Here is a 21,172-nt window from a genome sequence, read left to right as displayed (position 1 = left end):
CTGAACTTGTCTCATCAACAACTGAAGCGTGACTTTCGGCACTAACATAAAAACTTAATAAATGACGTCTATGAACAATATTTCAACAACTTGTTATATTCCCATAATTTCAAGTCGAGCTATTCGTGTTTTTCCAATTTTCGGGGTAATTTTCTGGGTAACATTCGAATACCCTCGGATAAATATTCTTTTAATTCGGTTGTCTCCTGAGGGAGAAACAATGACTATTGCGTGACACCGATGAAACCACCTTCTGAGTAGTTTCAACAACTCATTAGACATTTATGGTCTTTGCCTACTTGGAATAAATAGTCTCGGAGCCACCTTTCACTCTCACTTCATAACGTTCTCGGGGAAATTGCACGAGGGACACTTTTAGTGCATTTTGGGATTACATAAAATATTCTTGAAGGAGTTAACCCGATGAGTGTGTGGAAGCATGTCGAAGGACATACATCCACATGTGCTCTAGGTTTTGAGAGCAGCATGGACTAGTTTTGTGACTTATGAATCATAGATATTTGTCCTGCAGGTCCTTTTCTGAGATAATAAAGAGAGGACTAGATCCTGAGATCCTGTCTTTTCTGGCCCCAGCCAGGACATCCGTGTCAAGTGTCACTGCATCACATTTTTCAATTCACAAGCTTCAGTAACGTTCAGATGCCAACGAATTTCTGTAGGAACTTCTATAAAAATGCGCTCTGCCAGCATATCATCACTTGAACTGAACCGCATTGCAGATTCCCATCGGAAATTAGAAAGAAATAGTTGTTGACCTGGTGTCCTTCATTCTTCCCGCACAGGGTTAATACCGACCCGCCCTCGGCTGTCCCCCAGCTTCAAACACCATTTCAGAAAGCCTAAACGATCAATATTTCAGCCATAACTAGGCGACAAGATTCATTTTTGGTGCGTGCACGTCATAGATGTAATGGCGCTATGCAAATATTTAAAGTGCTCCGCAAGGACCCCATGAAAGACATCATGTCGAGGCCATGAAGCAACAGAGCCTTCCGTCGAAGAAATTTAGTGGAGTGAACCCTTACTTTTATTCCCCTGTCACTTGAAAATATGCTCTAAACATGACAGTATGCTCGCTCCTTTCAGGACCGGACGACCGCAATTCTGTGCGTGCTATATCGAAGTAAAAATGAGAAATATGGCGACACATACGCAAGTAATTTTATTATCAATTTATGATAATTCCAGTGTGTTGTCGAAATCAGACAGCACAGAAACTTTGTCAATTATGTAAATGTGATTTTTATATGAAAAGAAAACATTCATTTTGTTCCCTTGTGAAATATTGAATGCCGAACTTTTATGGCACTTCAGAAGAAATGGTCCTTTTGAGCCCTTAGATATGGTCTTCGTTGTTCGGTCCTTTTGTGTTCATAGGTATGGTCCTTGACGTTTTCATCGCCTCCGACTTATTTTAAGTGGACAAAGTGAGTTGGGACTGTTATAAAACGCTCGAGATCCTTCCTTCCTTGACATGGACGCAAGAGTATTTATAGATGACTGAAAATAAGAAAAATTTTCCGACGGTCCTTATCTCCGTGACGGCTGAATTCTACCGTACAACTCTTAGCATTGCTGGGAATGAAAACTGGAGAAAGAAAATCGAAAGGTTTAGTTATAAGGATCGCAGTTGGTGTTGGCTGAAGGGATGGTCCAGAAGAAAAAACCTTGCCTCAGATAAAAGATGGCTTACGAGAGAGTAAGGCCTGAATCCTTACTTCACAAGGTGGTTTCGAAGGTAAAAAAAAAGAAGAAACGTAAGAATTGTGTCAAGAGCGGATTTTTCTCTCTTCTATCTTTTCCTTCTGTCTCTCTCTTTTTGGGAGCAGATGAATTAGGTAACACGCACCATGGGGTCTGGAATTCATCCTCAGTAATAAGCCAGAAAGACATAATGTGGGGAACACACCAGCATCAGACAAGAGGCACTAGGCATAAGTCTAGGGAACACTATGATGAGCAGCTTTGCAAAGAAATGGAGGGTATCGCATGGACCTTCTACGTCAGATCATAGAATAAAAAAAATCGACATTGAGGGCAACACGGAAGTAAATATAATAATATGAAATTCCAGGAAAAAAGACTGGGACTCCTATACAAGACACCTGAGGGACAATATGGCTCATCTTTAGGTGAGCGGTGACATCAGGAGCGAAATAGAACTAGAAACAGTGATGGACGACCTGAACAGAATCGACATTGACACATATGCATGAGGTCAGCTGTCCGACTAAGACAGTCAAGTCATCAAGGGACGTACCCTGTCGGAACAGGAACCTAGTCAGAAGAAACAGGAGATACAAAAGCTCTTCAACCGGCCCAAACAAACCGGGGACTGGTAGAGGCACAAAAGGACAATGACGGTGTATAGCAACACGTACAGACAACCAAGACGAAAGAGCTTCAGGGAATTCTGTGAAGGAATAGCAAACAAACGAGAGGCGCATCCAAGCTATATAAAGCAATAATGAAAGACAAGGTAACATCTTCTGTCTGTCTGAAGAAGGAAGACATTTATCGAGAATGAGGAGGACATGATGCATCTGCTTTTCAGAACTCATTTCGCGGGATCTTATTCCACGGCGGGAGGCAATAGCAGCATGTGACAACACAACAGCGAACAGACGGGGAAAAAGGGAGGATTGGAGACTAGCGAAAGAGATATGCTCGAAACCTAGAGTAAGATGGACTCGAGCAGACCATCTACGAATCCGAGGTGCAAATTGCCATCATTAGCGAACCCTATAGAAACCGTCATGGTGGCGTGTGGGTTATAGATTCGTTTGGTGGAGCGGCGATATGGGCATGCGGTCGGCAAGCCATACAATGTACTGGGAATCAGGCATACAGCGGCTTTGTGTGGGCGAAAATAAACGGGGTATATGTGTACAGCTGTTACGCCCCGCCAAGCCTGACACTGCCCGAATTCGAGGAAATGCTTGACAGTCTTGTTCTCGACGCAAGGGGTCGTAGTCCAAGGGTGATTGCTGGTGACTTCAATGCTTGGGCCCGTGAGTGGGATAGCAGAGAGACAAATGCAAGGAACCGCAGTCAATTAGACGCTTTGGCACAGTTGGATGTCGTTCTGGCCAACGAAGGATATGTAAACACCTTTCAGAAAGGGGGGTCTACCTCAATCGTATTCCTAACTTTTGTCAGCCCTGCACTGGCACGTAGTATGTCTTGGTGCGTCAGCAACCACTACACTCACAGCGATCATCGGGCAATCTTCTTTGAGACATGTGTCGAGTCACAGGGCAAAGAGCTATCATGCCCGAAAACGAGAAAGATGTCAAGCTGGTCCGCTAAAGCTCTGGATGAGCAGATCTTCATGGAGGTGTGGTTATACCAACCTAATAAAGCAGGCGCCTCCACGGAAAGAGCTGCCCATGTGGTCCAATGCATCGCCGAAGCGTGTGACGCGTCCATGCCCAGTAGGTGCTCATTCCCCAATAGAAGACCAAACTACTGGTGGAATGCTGAACTGGCCAGCCTTCGATCAGCCTGTCACCGAGCCAGAAGAGCGGCTCAAATAGCGGTAGGCAGAATCGACCAAGGGTAAAAAGAGCGCGCCTATAATGAAGCCCACAAAACCCTTAAGCTCGCCATCCAACGGAGCAAGAGGGAATGCTTTAAGGAGCTCTGTTTAGAAGCGGACGTAAACACATGGGGTAGCGCCTATAGAATCGTGATGGGGCGATTCAGAGGCCGATCATCTCTGCAGATCGCGTGCCTTTCACTCTTGTTAAAAATTATCCAGGGGTTATTCCCTCAGCAAGAGGAGGGCATAAACAGCTTCCAGCGACCTCTGAACGACACGGCAATGCCGCCAGTCACCAGTGACGAGCTGCTGGAGATCTGCACTAGGATAGGAGATAATAAAGCTCCGGGTCTGGACGGCGTGCCGAATAAGGCCCTTAAGCTTGCGGTGAAATCCAGACCGGACATGTTCGCTGAGTTGTTCGAAGCGTGCATGTCCGAGGAGATATTTCCTGCATCATGGAAACGACAGAAGTTGGTGCTACTGCCTAAGGCTGGCAAACCTCCAGGTGAGCCAACCTCCTACAGACCTATTTGTCTTTTGGACACTGTGGGCAAAATGCTAGAGTGAGTAATCTATAATAGATTACTCCCGGTTGTTGAGAGCCAGCAAGGTCTCTCAGATCGGCAGTATGGGTTCCGTAAAGCCAGATCAACCATTGATGCCATCAAAATGGTTACTGGCTTGGCCGAAGATGCAATCCACGGAAGGGGCAGTACTAGCAAATATTGCATAGTGGTGCACCTAGATGTGAGAAATGCATTCAATTCGGCCAATTGGAACCTAATACGGGAATCTCTGGCGAAGATTGGTGTTCCCGCTTATCTTGCAGCTATTGTCAACAGCTATTTACAAGAACGGAGGCTTTGGTATGACACCGATGACAGACCCCAAGAGTACGTTGTCTCCCCGGGTGTCCCACAGATGATGATAGATGGGAAGCTTAGCTATAAGGCACACGTGCAGTATGTGTATGACAAAGCATCCACTGCGAGTGTGGCCCTGGTAAGCATCATGGCGAAAGTGGGAAGGCCACGGCATGCTTCCAGGTTGCTTATAGCTAGGGCAGTGAGGTCGATCCTGCTCTACGCAGTTCTAGTTTGGGGAAAGGCATTGCAGATTAATTTAACGGTAACAAACTGAGTTCAGTCTACAGAAGAACAGACCTAAGAGTGTGCTCGGCATTCAAGACTGTCTCAGATGATGCAGCATTCGTCATTTCTGGAATGATGTCCATTGACATCTTGACAGATGAGACGACGAATATACATAATACGAAGTCTATCTCTCCTTTATCGCAGACGAAGAACCCCGAAAGGGAGAGATCGCTAAATAGATGGCAAGAGCGTTGGGAATGCTCGGGAAAGGGTCGTTGGACACACGGGCTCATCCCTACCATCAAGGAGTGGTTGGAGAGACGGCACGGTGAGATTAATTATAATCTTACTCAGTTTCTCACGGGGCATGGAGGATATCGCCAGTACCTGTTCAGGTTTAAACTGGATACCTCATCCGACTGTCCAAACTGCGATGGAGTCCCAGAGGACCTAGGGCATGTATTCTTCCACTGTCCAAGGTTTGTGGAAGAAAGGAGGAACCTATAGGAGACTCTAGGAGAGGTACTTGTACCAGAGAATCTGGTGCGAAGAATGCTAACATGTCAGGAGGACTTGGATGCGATCAACTCCATGGTCGTATCTATACAGAGCAAACTGCGAAAGGCAGAGGAGATCAGAAAAGCGCGGTTACGAACGCCGCGTAGAGACGAAAGGCGACCAAGCTAAAATGAGCTGACCCCGCCCGTGATGTAATACCGTACGGTGGTTCCACGGGGCTTGGAGGGAGTCGGGGGTGGTTTTAGTGGGTAAGAATCCCACACGCTGGCGTGTCTAGGCCAGTGAAGATTTCCACCTCCTCAAAAAAAAAAAAAAAAAAGATGGACAATGTGAGCACCTTTAAACCATTAAAATCACCCGAAGTAGATGGCATTTTCCCAGTACTATTCCAGAAAGGTCTAGAAAGCATCCTAGAATCTCTAATAAGAGTGGTAAGGGCAATAGAGCAAACTGGGAGAGCGTCACCATACGGCTTAGACCAACAACTGATTACTTGGTACACTGACGGATCTCTTACGGAAGTGGAAGCAGGCGTCGGGGTCATTGTCCCCCAGAAAACGCACTTTGAACCAATGGGTAAGCACACCAGCATATTTTAGGCGGAAATATACGCCATAGACAGATGCGTCTTCTTCAAACTTGAAAGGAACAATAGCGGGCAGGACATTGTTATCCTAACCCATGACGAAGCGGCTATTAAAACATTTAGGTTCAACCAGGTGACTTCCAAACTGCAATTGAAATCCCTCAAAAATTGAACACGCCCGACTCGTTCAATAAGGGCTGGATACTCTGAGTTCTAGGCTACATTGGGTTAGAAGGCAATGAAGCAGCGGGCGAGCTGCCTGGGAAAGGAGTAGCTACGCAGCCATACGGCCCAGAGCCATTGTATCCGGTTGGAAATAGGTTCATGTTTACGATACTGAAAGAAGAAGAGGAACGGCCTTACTGAGCGAACCTACTAGAAGTGGAACAGCAAAGGGTGATGGGGGGGGGATCATACTCTGAAAGCGACTACCATTGCCCTTTCTAAAGTCTCAACCTTTAAATCTCCTCGAATCATCATGTAGACTTTATCTAACCAACTGTTCCATGCTGCCACATAGCAAGATATTGGACAAAATCGGCCGCTGGAGGGCTTGGCCGAAATCGCGAAAAATTGAAAATTTCCACGATACCCGGGTCGAAAAAATGGTCAAAAATGCAAAATCGTCGGATTCTTGCGCAAGATACCTCTTTCGAACGGGGAGGCGCCCCACATTCAGGAAATGCAAGAATTTCCACGCTACGACATCGCGAACGCGAGACATTGAAGAAAGTTGGCCGCTGGATGGCCTGGCCAAAATCGAGGAAAATTGAAAATTTCCACGATACCCGGATCGGAAAAATGGCCAAAAATGCCAAATCGTCGGAATCCTTTCGAACGGGCTAGCGCCCCAGATTCAGGAAATCCAAGAATTTCCATGCTACGACATCGGGAACGCGAGATATTGGCGAAAATCGGCCCCTGCAGGTCCTGGCCGAAACCGAGGAAAAGTGAAAATTTCCACGATACCCGGGTTGGGAAAATGGGCAAAAATTCAAAATCGTTCGTCGGACTTTTACGCAAGATACCTTTTTTGAACGGGAAGGCGCCCCAGATTCAGGAAATCCAAGAATTTTCACGCTACGACATCTGCAACCCGAGATACCTCTTTCGAACGGGGAGGCGCCCCAGATTCAGGTAATGCAAGAATTTTCACGCTACGATATCGGGAACGTAAGATATTGGTGAAAATTGGCCGCTGCAGGGCCTGGCCGAAATCGAGGAAAATTGAAAATTTCTTAATACCCGAGTCGGAAAAATGGCCAAAAATGCAAAATCGTCGGATTTGCACGGAAAATACCTCTTTCGAACCGGGAGGCGTCCCAGATTTAGGAAATCCAAGAATTTCCACGATACAAGATCGGGAAATCCAAGAATTTCCAGGCTATGACATCAGCCGCGGAAGATTTTGGTTGAAAGCGAGAAAAATTGAAAACTTCCACGATACCCGGGTCGGAAAAATGTGACCGACCGAGGTACCGGATGGCAGGGTGTTCCCCTCCCGTTGGTGAAACGAATTCCTCGCCAGGGAGGAGAGAGAGAAGGTTAGTCCGGAATAATGTAATTTCAGGCTAGCTCTCTGATGAGAGGGAAGTTTTTAGTTCGTAGTCTGAGAAGGATCCCTGATCGGAGACTCACCAGTTCTCTGCGCTCACATCATTCATGTGACAGCAAAGGCCTCCCCCACCCATTGGATTTTCACAAGCTTTTAAAGCAGACAGTTGGCATGTTGCTCCTGCAGTACACAGATGAATTTTGTTTTGTTGTTTGTTCTGGGTGCCTTGTTTAATCAAACCTGTAATCCAGGATGCCTGTCGAAGGATTCCTCCCTGAGGAAGACCAGTAGAAGGTGATGGTGATTTTTGCGATCATTATAGGCCCAGATGTCGCTAGTGATGTGGTAGCTTCTAGCTAATAGTGTACTTCGGTAGCATTGAACACCGAAAAGGAAACATAACGCCAATTGTGACATGTAGGCAGCATAAGTTTTCAGAAAAAATACCAAAGGGCCAACATTAGTAGGATTCGCTGACAACCTTGATGGGTGCAAATTAAAGCAATTCAGCGCTGTAATAAAGATTCAAAGCAGTCATAGTCGTCAAGTACCTAAGAGTCACCGGCATCGCTCTGAACTGGAATCACACCCGATCAAAAGTATGAGCTAGCACCACGGGGACTAAGGTAGCCTTTTTGGGATAGACTTTTTGAAAATCCCTATTCGACACAGTTGTTTGTAGTTGGTCCCAGGACATAAGTTTTCCGTGACTATGGTTGACATCTTAAATCAGAAGGAACTCTTAAACTCGGCGTCTAGTTCTTCCAACTGATTACCAATCATGTCAAGACTACAGGGGTATCAGGTAGATCTCAATGAATGACAATTGTGCACTGGGCAGACTTTGGAAATGGAAAGGTGTTAATGGAGTCTGGAGAAGAGGAATTAGGTCCTCCTAGAGTTCCTTCCCTTTTCCAAGCCATCAGTCATTATATTCAGGAAGGTCCTCGTGATAGTCAACATCTAATGATAATGGTATCCATTTACGACGCCATCTCAGATAACGCAAACTACAAGGTAGCGTTATTCTGTACCTATTTAAGAATTTAAGAAATTTTAGGAAGTGATAATAACCTGGTAGTCCTACATGCCGGTATTCATCCATAAGGAAATTTGACCTCAATTCGTTATGCTTTCATTTTCATATCAAATGAAATAGACTCATTTATCTGAAAACTCCCCCACGTGCCGCAACGAACAGTATTCGTACCTTAAACTTCCACCCTCCTGTTCCTTGTATAACTGCCATTTCACTTAAGCCACTTTCCTAAATGAATTTCTTCATTTCTCTCCAGGCAGCCGTAACTCTCCCCCAATTTCATCATTCTCTATTTTTCCTTAAATCACAGTTCAATTTCGAAAATCTCTAAGCATTTTATTCTCACATTACATATCACCGTTGTATTCTGCCTACGTTTTGATATCCTCACTACATCCTCCCATCCCCTTGCCACTGATGATTTAAAAACCTTTCAAGACTTTCACTTTTGTCTGTTCGCTACTGTTCTATGTTGGATGGGTTTCTGTTCAAGGACAAAAGCTGTGGGGGGGGGGGCGGGTGGGGGGGGGATAGTAGTTTCTTCCTACTATTCAGTTCCTGTTTCGAATACCATTGCAATTCGAAAGTATAGAAATTAATATTCTGCTTGTAGTCGTTATGTGTCTACCGTTTTTGATCTTTGAACTCATTATAAAAAGCCCTGACAGCAGCAGGACAGCAGAAGGGCCGAGTGCGGGAGAGGAGTACTGGGAGACGAACAGGAGGACAACAATCTTAAAAGAAAAAGAACAAAGGTCTCCTCATTCTGAAAAGAGCTGACATAAAGGAACTTGAGAATTCTTTTTGGTACGAGCTTGGCATCATAAAAAGGACGAAAAAAAAAAAATGCGACCTTCCCAGAATGATCTGAAAAGCGGCGAGTAGACCATATAATAGTCAATGACCGAAGCGCACCGCAAAATCAATGAGGGTTGCGGCGGCCCCCGCTATTTAACTATTCAGACTGGAAGCGTCTGTAGTTTTCAAAATGGAGATTACTACTCGTAATCCTTTCGTCGGGTACTCGCAGACATGGAGCAGTCAGTTTCACTTTCATTAGCATGGCATAACAAAAACAGTCAGTTTTCAACCCCGAAATGCATCACAGGGAGCAGAACTTTTGTCCAGAATCCGAGTGGGGATGGAAGAACAGAAGTTCAGTGAAGTACATAGTTGGTCGTTGCAGTGAGGGCTACTATTACTCTGCCGTCCGGAAAATATGAACGTAGTCAGAGGTGTAGCCTTGCTGGTGAGTTTGCCAACGTCATGTGTCTCGCTCCGAAATACTTTGCCGACCGTAAAATCGATACCAAATTACCCGCTTCCATTCCATATACAATACAATAACCCAACCACTGGTCGCTCTTTACGAGCATTACCCACAGATTCCCATCCTTTCGGTTCTGTTGAAAGTGGAGTCGGGATCCAGTAGCACCTCCAACAAATTCACTTCAGCATCCTTCTCCCAGTTCCTCTTTCTTATGCACCCAAAATCGCTCAGAAGGTCGAAAGGGAGGTATAGGCTCGTTGCCTGTGACTTCTTCGTTCCTTTCGTCTCATCCTTGAGATTTCCACTCTCTTAGATTCGCCACCCTTATTTTGTGCGCGTCTCCCTTGCGTTGCATATGAGAATTGTATTGGAATTTGAGCAATTTTTGGGGGCTTGCGTTACTATGTGCGAGGCCATAATAGCTAGACAAGAAATCCAATTGAGAGAATGGTTTTTATGCGACTTCCTTACTATCCGACGTCGCTAATAACTGCGCAAGATCCATCCCGTCTTTAGCGTTTTACGGAAATTCCTCTCAAGGATCTGAGTTATTATTCTCTTTGCCACTTGCTCGGGTATGCCGGAGTGAGTGTCTAGTTATTTGTAAGGACTAACGAGAGACCGCGTGGCGAGAATAGAATGGGGGATGTGTACGGTAGCCAGGTCTTTTCTGTCTCCGCAGGATGAATGTTTTGGTATCAACGCGCGGCTGCTATGAGTATTGGGGCAGAATTGAATGAGTAATGTTGGAGGTTCTTTTTTCGCATTAGAGGTTGCCGGGAGTTTATTTGCAGTCCTTTTTCACGTTTTCTAGTGTCGGTTCTTTAAGGTCTTTTCTTTGAAATCTGGGACGTTACACTGCGAATGATGAGTTGATGAAAGGTTTCTGGAATGTCGTCTTCTACTTAGAATCCTTTTTCCATGTTTTGTTGCAGGAGGATGAATGCAGGGTTGCTTGCACATGTGGCTTCTCAGAAAGACCATGAAAAAGAGTTTCTTGAAAATTGGGTTTGAACTTCCAACATATCCTTAATTTCCTGTCACTTTGACATATAACTAACAATGTCCATGCTCCACGAGTATAGAATTTTGTACCTTTGACATTCGATAAGCGACTCCACGTATACAATCCCACCCACCCCTACACCAAGCCGAGTCCTTTGAATGGCAACCTTTTCCCTGAATAAGCTCATTTCCCACGCATGAGACTGATTCAACCTACACAATAACCACGTGCTCTAGTAAATTCATTTACCATGAACCTCACAATACGCGAAAATCCTGTCAAAAGGAAAAACTTATGACGACCACGACGCCATCAGCATTAAAGCCACCCAAGAGCGCCGCCATTCATTCAACTTTTCATTTGGCATATCAAACTCCCAAGTTCGAGGGGAAAGTCAATTAACATTTTCCAAATAGGCTTTTCCTCTCTGTAAATTTTTAATGAAAATTCAATTTTTTCTATGGCCAATGGTATGCCGTATCTCTACGTTGGTCGGCAGGATGCATCCTTCTCAGAGCTCGCCGGTCCCGGTTGGGTTCTATTCTCATCGGGCTCACTATGCGGATGGGACTCAGCTGGGGCACTGTGTGTGTACTCGGGACGTAATTGAAGTTGACGAATAGTCTGGTATCCTCGGACTGATGCCTGCCTGGCAGCAAGCACGGCATGGTTAGTTGATTTGGAAGAAAATTGTTGGAAAATTGTTTGATCGAAATGTCTGTCTGAGTTTTCGACCGGGGCTTGTTGGGTTTTTAAATAATTTCAATGCAGTAGGCCGACATGTTACAGGGGTGGATACTGGCAATTAGTGCAGGTTAGTTCCAGGTGATAACGTACATCTGGGAACTGGGGATTTTATTTTGAACTTCCGAGTGTAGGCATGTGTCAAGTGAATGGTATTTAAACAGAATTTTTTCTGCCTCTGCATAAATGAGACTTCGTTTGAAGTGTGTTTGCCTGTCGTCATGTTTGCATATGCTGTTTGAGCGGTTATTGCTCTTCGGGGGTCCCTTGAACTTGTTAAATATTTAATTTTTTTCAATTCTTCCACCTATGGCATCTGAGTGATACATGCATAATATATTTGAGCCGAGACTTTGGTCGGTAGTTATTAGTCACGAATACATGTGTAAAAGTTTCATTAAAACCTGTTCTTCCATTTCCATCAAAATACACTTTGGATTCATTTGAATGCACACGTTTCTGACTTGATGATTAGCATGAAAGGATATACGATACTTACTCTAATTTTTGCAATCCATTCGGCCTACATCCAGCACGCGCCATTTCTACACAAACGAGTCAATCGTGTTGTCAATGGAGTCTGCAAGAAAAGGACATTTTTTTATTAAACATTTTCTGCTTCGAATTTTGATTTAAGTTATTTAAAAGACGGTCGGATAGGCAAGTAAAGTAGAAGTTTTAACAGGAGTGAACAAGCTAGTTTCCTTTTAATCCAGGAGTTACGGGCTTAATATTAGTCATACACCGGTGACATTTTCAGATTCAAAATTTCCACGTTTTTCAGAAAAATCCTCTTAGAATTTGACTTCTCTCAACTTGATGGAAGAACAAACAAATCGGGAAACCACAGTCTAGGCACCATATAATGCTGGTCCCTGATTTTTTCGGATTTTTGGGTTGGGTAGGTTCTGAGAATGGTTCCTTTAAAGAAGTGACCATTTTCCGCTCCCTCCCTAACTTCTTGGGAATTAAATGTCAAAATTGAGACCAGTTTTGAAAAGTACTAATCGAAGCCTTTCGTTTGATACCCCACATGGCTATATTTGGTGAAAAAAAATTTGACACTCCTTTTGTCTGGGATAACCCCCCCCCTTGAATTCAACGTAGAATTGACATAACTCTCACTGAATGCGCATGCCTTCACAGTTCCCACCTTCTCAGTAAATTTGGTGTTAATCGGTATAACCGCTTCTGAAAAAAATGCGTGTGACAGACAGACGGACGTATCTGACAGTGGGGAGTTGCCAAAACTTTCATCAGGCGCGTCCCTTTGTTCGAATAAGACAATTCCCGAAGGTGTCCAAACATGCACTTGTACGGATTTGGAGGTGTGCATGTTTATGCGCAAGTCAGGTAGGTGGGGGAAAAACTCCCACCCGTGGACAAAAATGGCGATGAGAATTTACCCAGAACAGAAAACCAAAAGTGGTTGGTATGTGGAGACTGGTTGACAGTAACTGCGTCCGTCAATTACTGACGGAAGCTGGTATAGTAGATGGTTACTATATCGCCTTGCAATCTGACTTTCCAGCCGCATGTGTCGCATGACCGATACAGTGACCCGGGTAAGGTTATGACTGGTCGGATGAGGTACACGTTTCCTGTGGGTTTCGTAATCCAACACGCCAATTTGTCCTAACCCTGAGGCGGTTTAGTGGAGGTAGCAGGAGCTAAACTAGGGGAAACACCTGAGTTAGCTGGACTAACTGACACCCGGGTTAGTCCAGCTAACTCAGGAGAGGTGCAGGGGGAACTATTACTGAAAGCCTACGGAACTTTCGGCGGCTGTTTACTGTTCAGTAGGTGGGCAGTCTAAAAAGGGAAAAGGACGACTGGATGAATGGGGGCTCCTATGGAGCACAGGGATAACGGCAAGGAGGGCAAGGAAAATATGCTGATTATGGGACCATCGAAGTAGATACTGTAACAAATGATAAGGAGGAGGTAACGAACCTGGATCTCTTTAAGCGAAATAGTAAAATGCTATACTCTCCATCCAGGTCCGTAAAAACGGATGGACGACTAGGTATTGATAGAGACAAAGGCTGTATCGGGCTCAACAGGGAAGAAGCGGTGCAACGACGAGCGAATTGATGCAGTATTTGCAAGTGGGAAATTCCCTGAAAGAGACGGGTAGTACCCTGAACACGCTTTACGAATTCGTCGGGCGAATGCATAATGCTCACCGCTATATTAAGGTGGTTGTTCGAAACGTCAAAGACACTTGCGAAAAGGCCATGAGTGAGCTAGATTTGAAAAATCAACGCATAGCCAGTACAGGACAGTTATAAATTCCTACGTTGACCCCATTGCGGCAGGTATCTATTGCTACCAAAAGGACGGAACAAACCACTCAAACAAGTCCAAAGTGGAAAGTTGTAGAGGACGTCAAAAAGAACGGATAAAGAATTGGGGATACTGATGTAAAACACCAAAAAAAGCCGAGGGTCCAAAGAACCAGTAACGGAGGGAGTGCAAGTTTTGGGCCTCGAAACGACTCGATAAATAAAATCCCAGAAAATGAGAGCAAGTGTTTGGACAATGTGAAACCAAGGAAGCAGGTAAGAAGAAGGAAGCCCCGTCTGGATGCAATTGTAATCGGAAGCTTAGGGGACCTCTCTTACGCTGAGATTCTGCGGAAGGTCAAGAGAGACCCGACGCTAAGCGGCTTAGGAGACAATGTCACACGGATTAGAAGAACGCAGAAGGGTGGTTTTGTTGGTCCATGACGAAGTGAGAGAACAAGCAGATGTCATCAGCGTAGTCGAGGTATTTGAGCACAAATTTTGCATTTACGAAAAATCTGCGCACTCTCCCGAAGACAAAGGCGATGAAAGGTCAAGGGGCTTAAAGATCTCTTACTAGAGTAAACAGGAAAACCAAAAAGTGTATTGGAAGCCGACGAAGCACGGATGCCGGCCGGAATGGCTGCAGACGAAATCAAAGACCAAAAAAGGGTCTGTGGGATCGTGGACAAAAGTTGAGGCAGAGAAGAAGGCGGCTTATGAAGTGGAAACGACGAATGTACGTTGACATTTCGTCAAAATTTAAATCCGATCTAGATCGCATAGAATTAGGAGAAACGGGGCTAATATAAATGGTTCCAAAAAGGGAGATTTGAAGATGGCGTTGAAGCAGTTTCCAGGCAAGATGGCAGGAAACTTTATTTGCAAGGCGAAGAAGCTCTCTTCAAAGAAGCTCGAATAAAGTGCAAAAGTCAAGAAATTACCGTATAATGCATAAATATTGACGGAGGAGGATCCCCTGAGATCCTAAAAAAACAGTTCTGATCGCTTGGAAAAACCGGCGATTAAAACCGAGAGGGCACTATACAATGCAAAGGATATTTTTCAGATCCTAGAAAAAAAAGTGGGAACGGATTTGATAATTAAGGAACTTAGGACGGCATATGGGGGCCAAAGCTGATAGCAGGTAAGACGAAAATTTTGTCGACTCATTGACAGTCACATTGACTGCAACAACAAAACATTCAAAGAAATTAAAATTGATCATCAACATCAGCTTTACAAGTTAAAGGGGGGAGTTATAGTCGGCATGTTTCAGGTGGCGTCAAATGCCCAAAATTCAGGATCACCTTATGCCGAATGAAGAAATGAGGTTGATGCCTTGTTAACGTCAACCATTGCGAGTTAACGCAAGACCTAGTCTTGAAAGCCATCTGTAATAGGGACATCGCAGTGGTCCAAATATGCAAACCTCGCCTAAAAGAGTAACTGACAAGACTGCATAAGTGTGGCCCTAGAAATTAAGCCACCCAAAGGAAACCATCAGGTCTTTGTGCGAGGATGGTGGATGTTGTGATATCGGATGCGAGGAATCAAAACCATGAAATAATTTACGAGGACTTAAACGCTGGGGCCGAGGAGTATTTGATTCCCATTTACTCCTTAAGCACATCCTAACGCGACCGCCAACAGTCTACTGAAATGCATATCAGGTCCGCTCTGATTTCCCGAGGCGTCCGCACAGCTCCTCTATTATTTTATGACATGCGTTCCATTGCATGGAGTAGACAACAATGGAGCTTTTGTCTTTCCTTAATCTGCGACCTATTCACTGCCACTTTCGCCTTCTTATTAACACGATTATGGATACACGAAGTTATTTGTTCCAAATTGTATCAGGCCGTGAAATAGGGTCATATAACGAAACGCATAAAGGAGTCATGCAGTGCTGGTAACCTATTGGTCAAACAATGGATAAAGGAGTTGCAGGCTGTCCGATTTTGGGCAAGCAGGCTCGCCTGGTGGGCTTCAAGATGACCAGATGTATGGAAAAGTTAGAAGTATGAACGAACTTTGAAGTTGGACTAAACACCCCACACGCACCAGCAAGCGGGAATGCTTTAAAAAAAATGTACGCAGAGGTAGGTGTCAAATCCCATGAAATAGGGCAGTGGATTGTTATGACGAAATTGAAGGCAAAAACTCCTTCGCGGAAGAGACAAGTTTTACTGCCGAAATTCAGTAAGTAAACATGACACCCATCATCATACCGCCTGATCGCGGCGGCGAGAAGGCTAGTGCGAATGACGTCGACCACTGGATACTTCAGATTTCGATGCTGCTCAGTTGTAGTTAGAGGGGTCCGCTCCACCCTTTTATATGTGCCATTGACCGAGAATGCAAAACCAGTCCGAGAAAAATGAACATAACTTGTTGCTCCAGTAAAACCTTTGGGGAATATCTACATGACGCACTCGATAGGTGGTTGCCAGTGTCGAGTTGCCTAGGACTTAATTGTTACCTGACAAGGAGCCTGGTCTAGTCCTAATACAGAAGCTTCATGTTGATTGTTGAGTGATTAGTACCTTGGCTCGGCGTAAAGTTGCGTTCCTTCCAGCCGGGTGCAGGCACCCAAAAACAGCAGATTTGTTTGACAGGCACGTGCCTGGTTTGAATGTCAAATTGGTATTTGCACCACAAAATGGAAGGGCTGATATTGCTCGGATATTTCAGGATCGGTAAAGTTACGCTTTTTTTAGGAATTCACCTTAATCCCTTTTTGTCTTATAACGTATCGCTATCTGTCACTGTAGATTGATTTTAGACGGACTGGTCTGGATGGAACTTTGGTACAGGAGGCACAATGTCTGCATAGAAAAGAAGAGAATGAGCAAACAATACCTCTGTGACGCGGAAGGCGAGAAAGAATATAGACTCTAGTTCTTTATTGCAATGTTGCTACCGAAAATTCAAAAATAATTGGTTGACCATTTATCAAAGTTCTATGTTTAATTCCGGAGGCCAGCTCATCGACCAGTGGTCTTATACTACCGGCTGAACTCATTACCCCTCAAATATCAATTTCTGGATTAACTTCAAGACCTTCCACAAAAACAAAGGGACAATCATGCTGCCAATGTCCTGCTGGGCAATCCACGTGACAATCGCTTTATTCATTCAATTGTGTCGAAAAATATCTGTTTTGATCCATCGGAAGCGGTTGATTTTGCAGCAAGACAATTTGGGGTTGCAAATACAGCCAGATAAACCAAGAAAATGGTTAAAAATCGTAATGCATTTGAACTTTTTCTAAGCTGAGTGTATAGACTGGATGTTCCACCATTCAGCTACCGCCTATTTCACCTCGTAGCGACCTTCCTTTGTGGAAGCACCTTAAGCAATTTGAACGAAGTTCAAAATTTGCGTTATGAGTTCTTCGCTTATCCTTAGAGATGAATAGGAATACTGCTCCATGGTCAAAAACGAAGCTTGAGGTCAATATACTGAAAAAATTTAACCAGGCTGCGATGAGCCAGTAGCCACCACATAACCCTATTTCTTGTCCAAATGATTTCTTCCAAAGTATCCAGTTCAAAAGATACTTCCCAGCCGAACCCAAACTGGGCGATATCGGCAAACAATGTCAAAAACAACACTCTAGACTTCAAGCTCTTTCTTAGATTGCAACACCCTACTCTGCATAAGTCTAATCATAGCCTAACTTTCGGATCCTGCCAATATATAATAGTAGGACTTCTTAAACGAAAGTTTTGGAACTGCTTTCACTCTTGAATTCTACTTCTTCGCAAGTAAAAAGCTTACATCAGCGGGACAAGCACAATGAGTTATGACGCAACCAGGATTCGAACCCAGGACATGTGGACCGAGAGGATGGCGCAAAATCACAACCACCATCGAACTGAAATAAAAAGATCATTAAAAACATAGCTAGGTTTCGCAAGTAAGGCACGCATTATCCACGCATTAAAGGTGAGTTCTTCTGGTTGGTGTCACATGTCCTTGTTAATTATCCTTACACACTGTTTACATCACCCATTCATTGGTTCAGCAAAGAGAATAGCAAATTTGTAATTTACTCAATACATTCGGTCCAGGACCCCAGCGTTCTCATGAAAAAGTGACAAAGGACGACGCATGTCAATCTACGGTAAAGCTAAGCCTCGTCAATTTAAATTCCTTCAGCAGTCCTTCTTATTTCCAACTAATTCCTAATTTCCCTGCAGTATCTGCACATCACACACGTCCATGTCCCCGCCATTGATGTGAACATTCAACGATTTTCCCCGGTAATTCGCAAATGAGAATGAAATGTGCAAATACACCAACGAGAAGTTTAAACATGGAAGAAATCTGCAAAGGACGACGAGACGTCTCCTTTCATTTTGCAACGCTCGCATAATTTTTATGGTAGTTTTTCCTGGCGGTTGGAAAACTAGTATCGCGCAAGCAGGGAGGCGCGGGAAACTAGCGTGGAGTGAAGTGCACATATACAAATACTATTTATCGGGACTCGGTAGTGTTTTGCAATGTTTGGCTTCGGATTTAGCTCCGAGTTCTGCACACGGTTTACAGGCCGACCTGTGAGTCTACGGTGCAATATCAAATGGCTGAAATTTACACTTGACTTATTTCGAGTGCACTTATTTCTGCATCATTGCGGTTATTGTTTGCCAGCTTTGCTACTACGTCAATTTCATTTGCCCTCCCACATGTAATGACAGTGGCAGAAGGGTGGGTCGTAGCGGCAGGCGATCGGTGCAACTCATGTTTCCCTATTCTTGGGGGTATTGCATTTGCACAGATGAGTTCGGATGTAATTTTCATGCTATTGAGGAGGCGGAGGGGTAACCGTGTCTGTAGCGTTCGTTAGGACCACCGGTTAATGCCTCGTAATCCTGATTATAAGGAAGCGCTTCGTAATCCAGAGAGTATTAAATATTTTTTGACGTGTTGTCGATATGTGTACGAGTGCGGAAGAGTCAGGTTTCAGTGACTTATGCAGTCTGGTTGCCCCGATGAGTTCATTGCCGATATAGACGTACTTCCTGCACTTACCCTAGTGGTTTTTGTGTCACTTGAGACCTGTGCCAGTTTTGGAGTCTAGGGCGGATTATTTTCCGCTATGGGGTTGTGACGTGTTGTTAACCCTATTTGGTATTGTCATCTTGGAACAAAGAAATTCGACTCCCACGATAAGCTGGTAAAAGGTTGAGAAATCGTCAGTGTTTGTTCCAAGTGGCGATTAGAAGGAATTGTGGCAGACAACCACACATTTCTCTAAGTTTTGTCATCTGAAGTTCCCCGCAGTAAGGTAAGTTTAGATCTGCAATCTATGAACGCTTTTCACCAAGCAGATTGGCAATGATTGGTTCACCTTCCTTAATTAGATGTGTTGGAATGGGATCATAAGTTCTGGAGGATAACTATGATGCATTTGCATCCCCCCTGTTAAAGACATGGATGGATAATTATAGGGCCACAATGAATTTAAGAAAACAGTAGCAATACATAAAATGGTGTTTCCTTAAAGTTCTACCCTTTGATTGTAACCTCACTAAGCTATGTCTCCAAGAAATTCCTTTTTTGCTAGTGGATTCTGATAAAGTTGAGCCTTAGAACCGTGAATAAAGTAGATATAATCGGAAAGATCAAAGATTGGATTCCTTCAAATGATGACAATTGGTTTTCTTCTTTTTGATGGGATATGTTATCTGAGGAGATTTTCAAACAGTACTGCAGAAGGTGCAATGGATGTTGATGTTGGGGTGGCAAGGATGCCTGTGCGGGTTGATTAAGACCAACCCCAAGGGCCATGTTATCCCAAAAACCTAAATTCAACTTGGTGCTCCAAAGTTCCGTTCAACTGAAGTGTCTCATCAACAAGGTTTACATGCCTTCATGCTAAACAAATTCGGTAATATGGAGGGGAGGGTCGTTTTTTTTACACTTCAGCCACACGTGGTTGACCTTAGTCAATCGGATGGCCATTCTGGTCACTTCAACCTCTAAGTCTATTATAGAGTAGCATCAAACTTGGACCCAGTGATTGTTAGCTTCACAGCCCAACATTCGTTAGTTTTCTAGGCAGTGAACCTGTGGAAGATACTCTATCCCGGCCTCTAACTGCAATTCGACTTCATCTTCTGAACTTTAGGCTACACGCTTCTTCACGTCGGCAAGCGTTCCTAAGCCTTGTTCATACTCAACCTTGTATAGTTAAATTTTTCCCTCATTTCTTCGCTAATATACCTCAAGAGCTGGCTGATTTTGTTCAGGTTTTGAGCCTTATAGTATTGTAGGTGATTGACAACCAGAAGTGCCTGAATTTCCAGGCCTTAGTTGCTGCTGAAAGGAATTGACGTCCGAGCTTCTGTAAGTAAAGCTGTGTGCTAAGTGACAATCTCTTTGTTCAATTAATTTGAGGAGTTTTGGACATTTTGGAAACTTTGACGGAATACAGAGACAGTCGGCATTAACTGTGCCTATTTCGTTCGCAATGTTTCATTTGCAAATCGATTCGATCGATCATTAGATGGTTATACTACTTCCCTTATCCTTCGTCGAAATATTTTGGCTATCTCTAAATGGCCATTACTCTGATCTTTGAGAAATTAAGATTGTCGTATGTGCTCTCTCTTAACATAGCCTGATCGAAGGAATCAATTCCATCAACGGTGAAGCGCTGGTTTTCCTCGAGAAGTCCCCTTATTGTAAAGGTTATTTTTGCAGTGTGGAAATTCGAAACGCTAAAGGCGGAACCTTACGATCAATTGCTGGAAGAGCAAGAAACACTACCTTTATTATATGTTACTAACAGGTTTGTAGAGGATGGCTATTATTTGGTAAACACTTTAAACTTTAAAACGATCTAGGATATCGAATTGATCCTGAGTTACGTTCCATAGAGACCCTTGGATAACCTTCGAGATGAACTGAGAGTGTTAAATCAGCGTTCTGGCGGGGAACCGGAAGGATACACGCAGCGAGATTCCACTTGAGAAGTTTTGAAATTCGGAGAAGAAGTCCTTTTGAGAATGTCTCATATACAGCCGGGGTAAACTACCAGTCACCTTTTGAGCATGAATAATACCTTTCAGCTGCCAATAGTGTTTACAGTACAGCCAATCCTTCACTTCCTTTGATTTGACCGCGGAAATTTCTAGCACTCTCAGCGCAATATCTTCCTTGAATACTAATGGATATGGTCTGCGTCAATTTTCTGCGATTAGCTCTGGCCCGCCCCCTAACATAAAGGGGAGAGATATTGACTATTTCAAGTTAGGCAGGAGAAAGTGTTCGTTGCCAAAAGTATGAATATACCTCGGGACAATACGCTCGGATCGATCGTCCCAACAGCTTAGATGTAGTGTAATTTTGCTGATTTACGGAAAGATAGAGGTGCGTCATACGTTAACTTACAGAAGTCGGCACTGTATTGTGAATTTTGCGGCACGTAGGACTGCGACCCTTCAAATTGTTTATGCCAAGTATTTGACAAAGCAGGGTCGACTCAAAAATGAATAGAGT

The 21,172-nt window shown here is 44.1% G+C and overlaps 1 protein-coding gene across 4 annotated transcripts in view; it reads right to left on the bottom strand.

The window, feature by feature from the left end:
* Nucleotides 1–21,172, bottom strand: part of LOC119650644 — a 405,409-nt gene that overhangs the window by 260,086 nt on the left and 124,151 nt on the right. For all 4 annotated transcript variants that reach the window (XR_005249347.1, XM_038053569.1, XM_038053570.1 and 1 more), the window contains exon 2: nucleotides 11,878–11,958. Coding sequence is in view for 3 of the 4 variants with exons in the window: in XM_038053569.1 (XP_037909497.1) it covers nucleotides 11,878–11,921 (44 nt within the window). In the remaining variant the exon portion in view is untranslated. The remainder of the gene's footprint in view (nucleotides 1–11,877; nucleotides 11,959–21,172) is intronic.

Source organism: Hermetia illucens, chromosome 3, assembly GCF_905115235.1.
Source record: "Hermetia illucens chromosome 3, iHerIll2.2.curated.20191125, whole genome shotgun sequence".
In the NCBI taxonomy this organism is placed as follows: Eukaryota; Metazoa; Arthropoda; class Insecta; order Diptera; family Stratiomyidae; genus Hermetia; species Hermetia illucens.
This window is presented reverse-complemented; position numbering and strand designations above follow the sequence as displayed.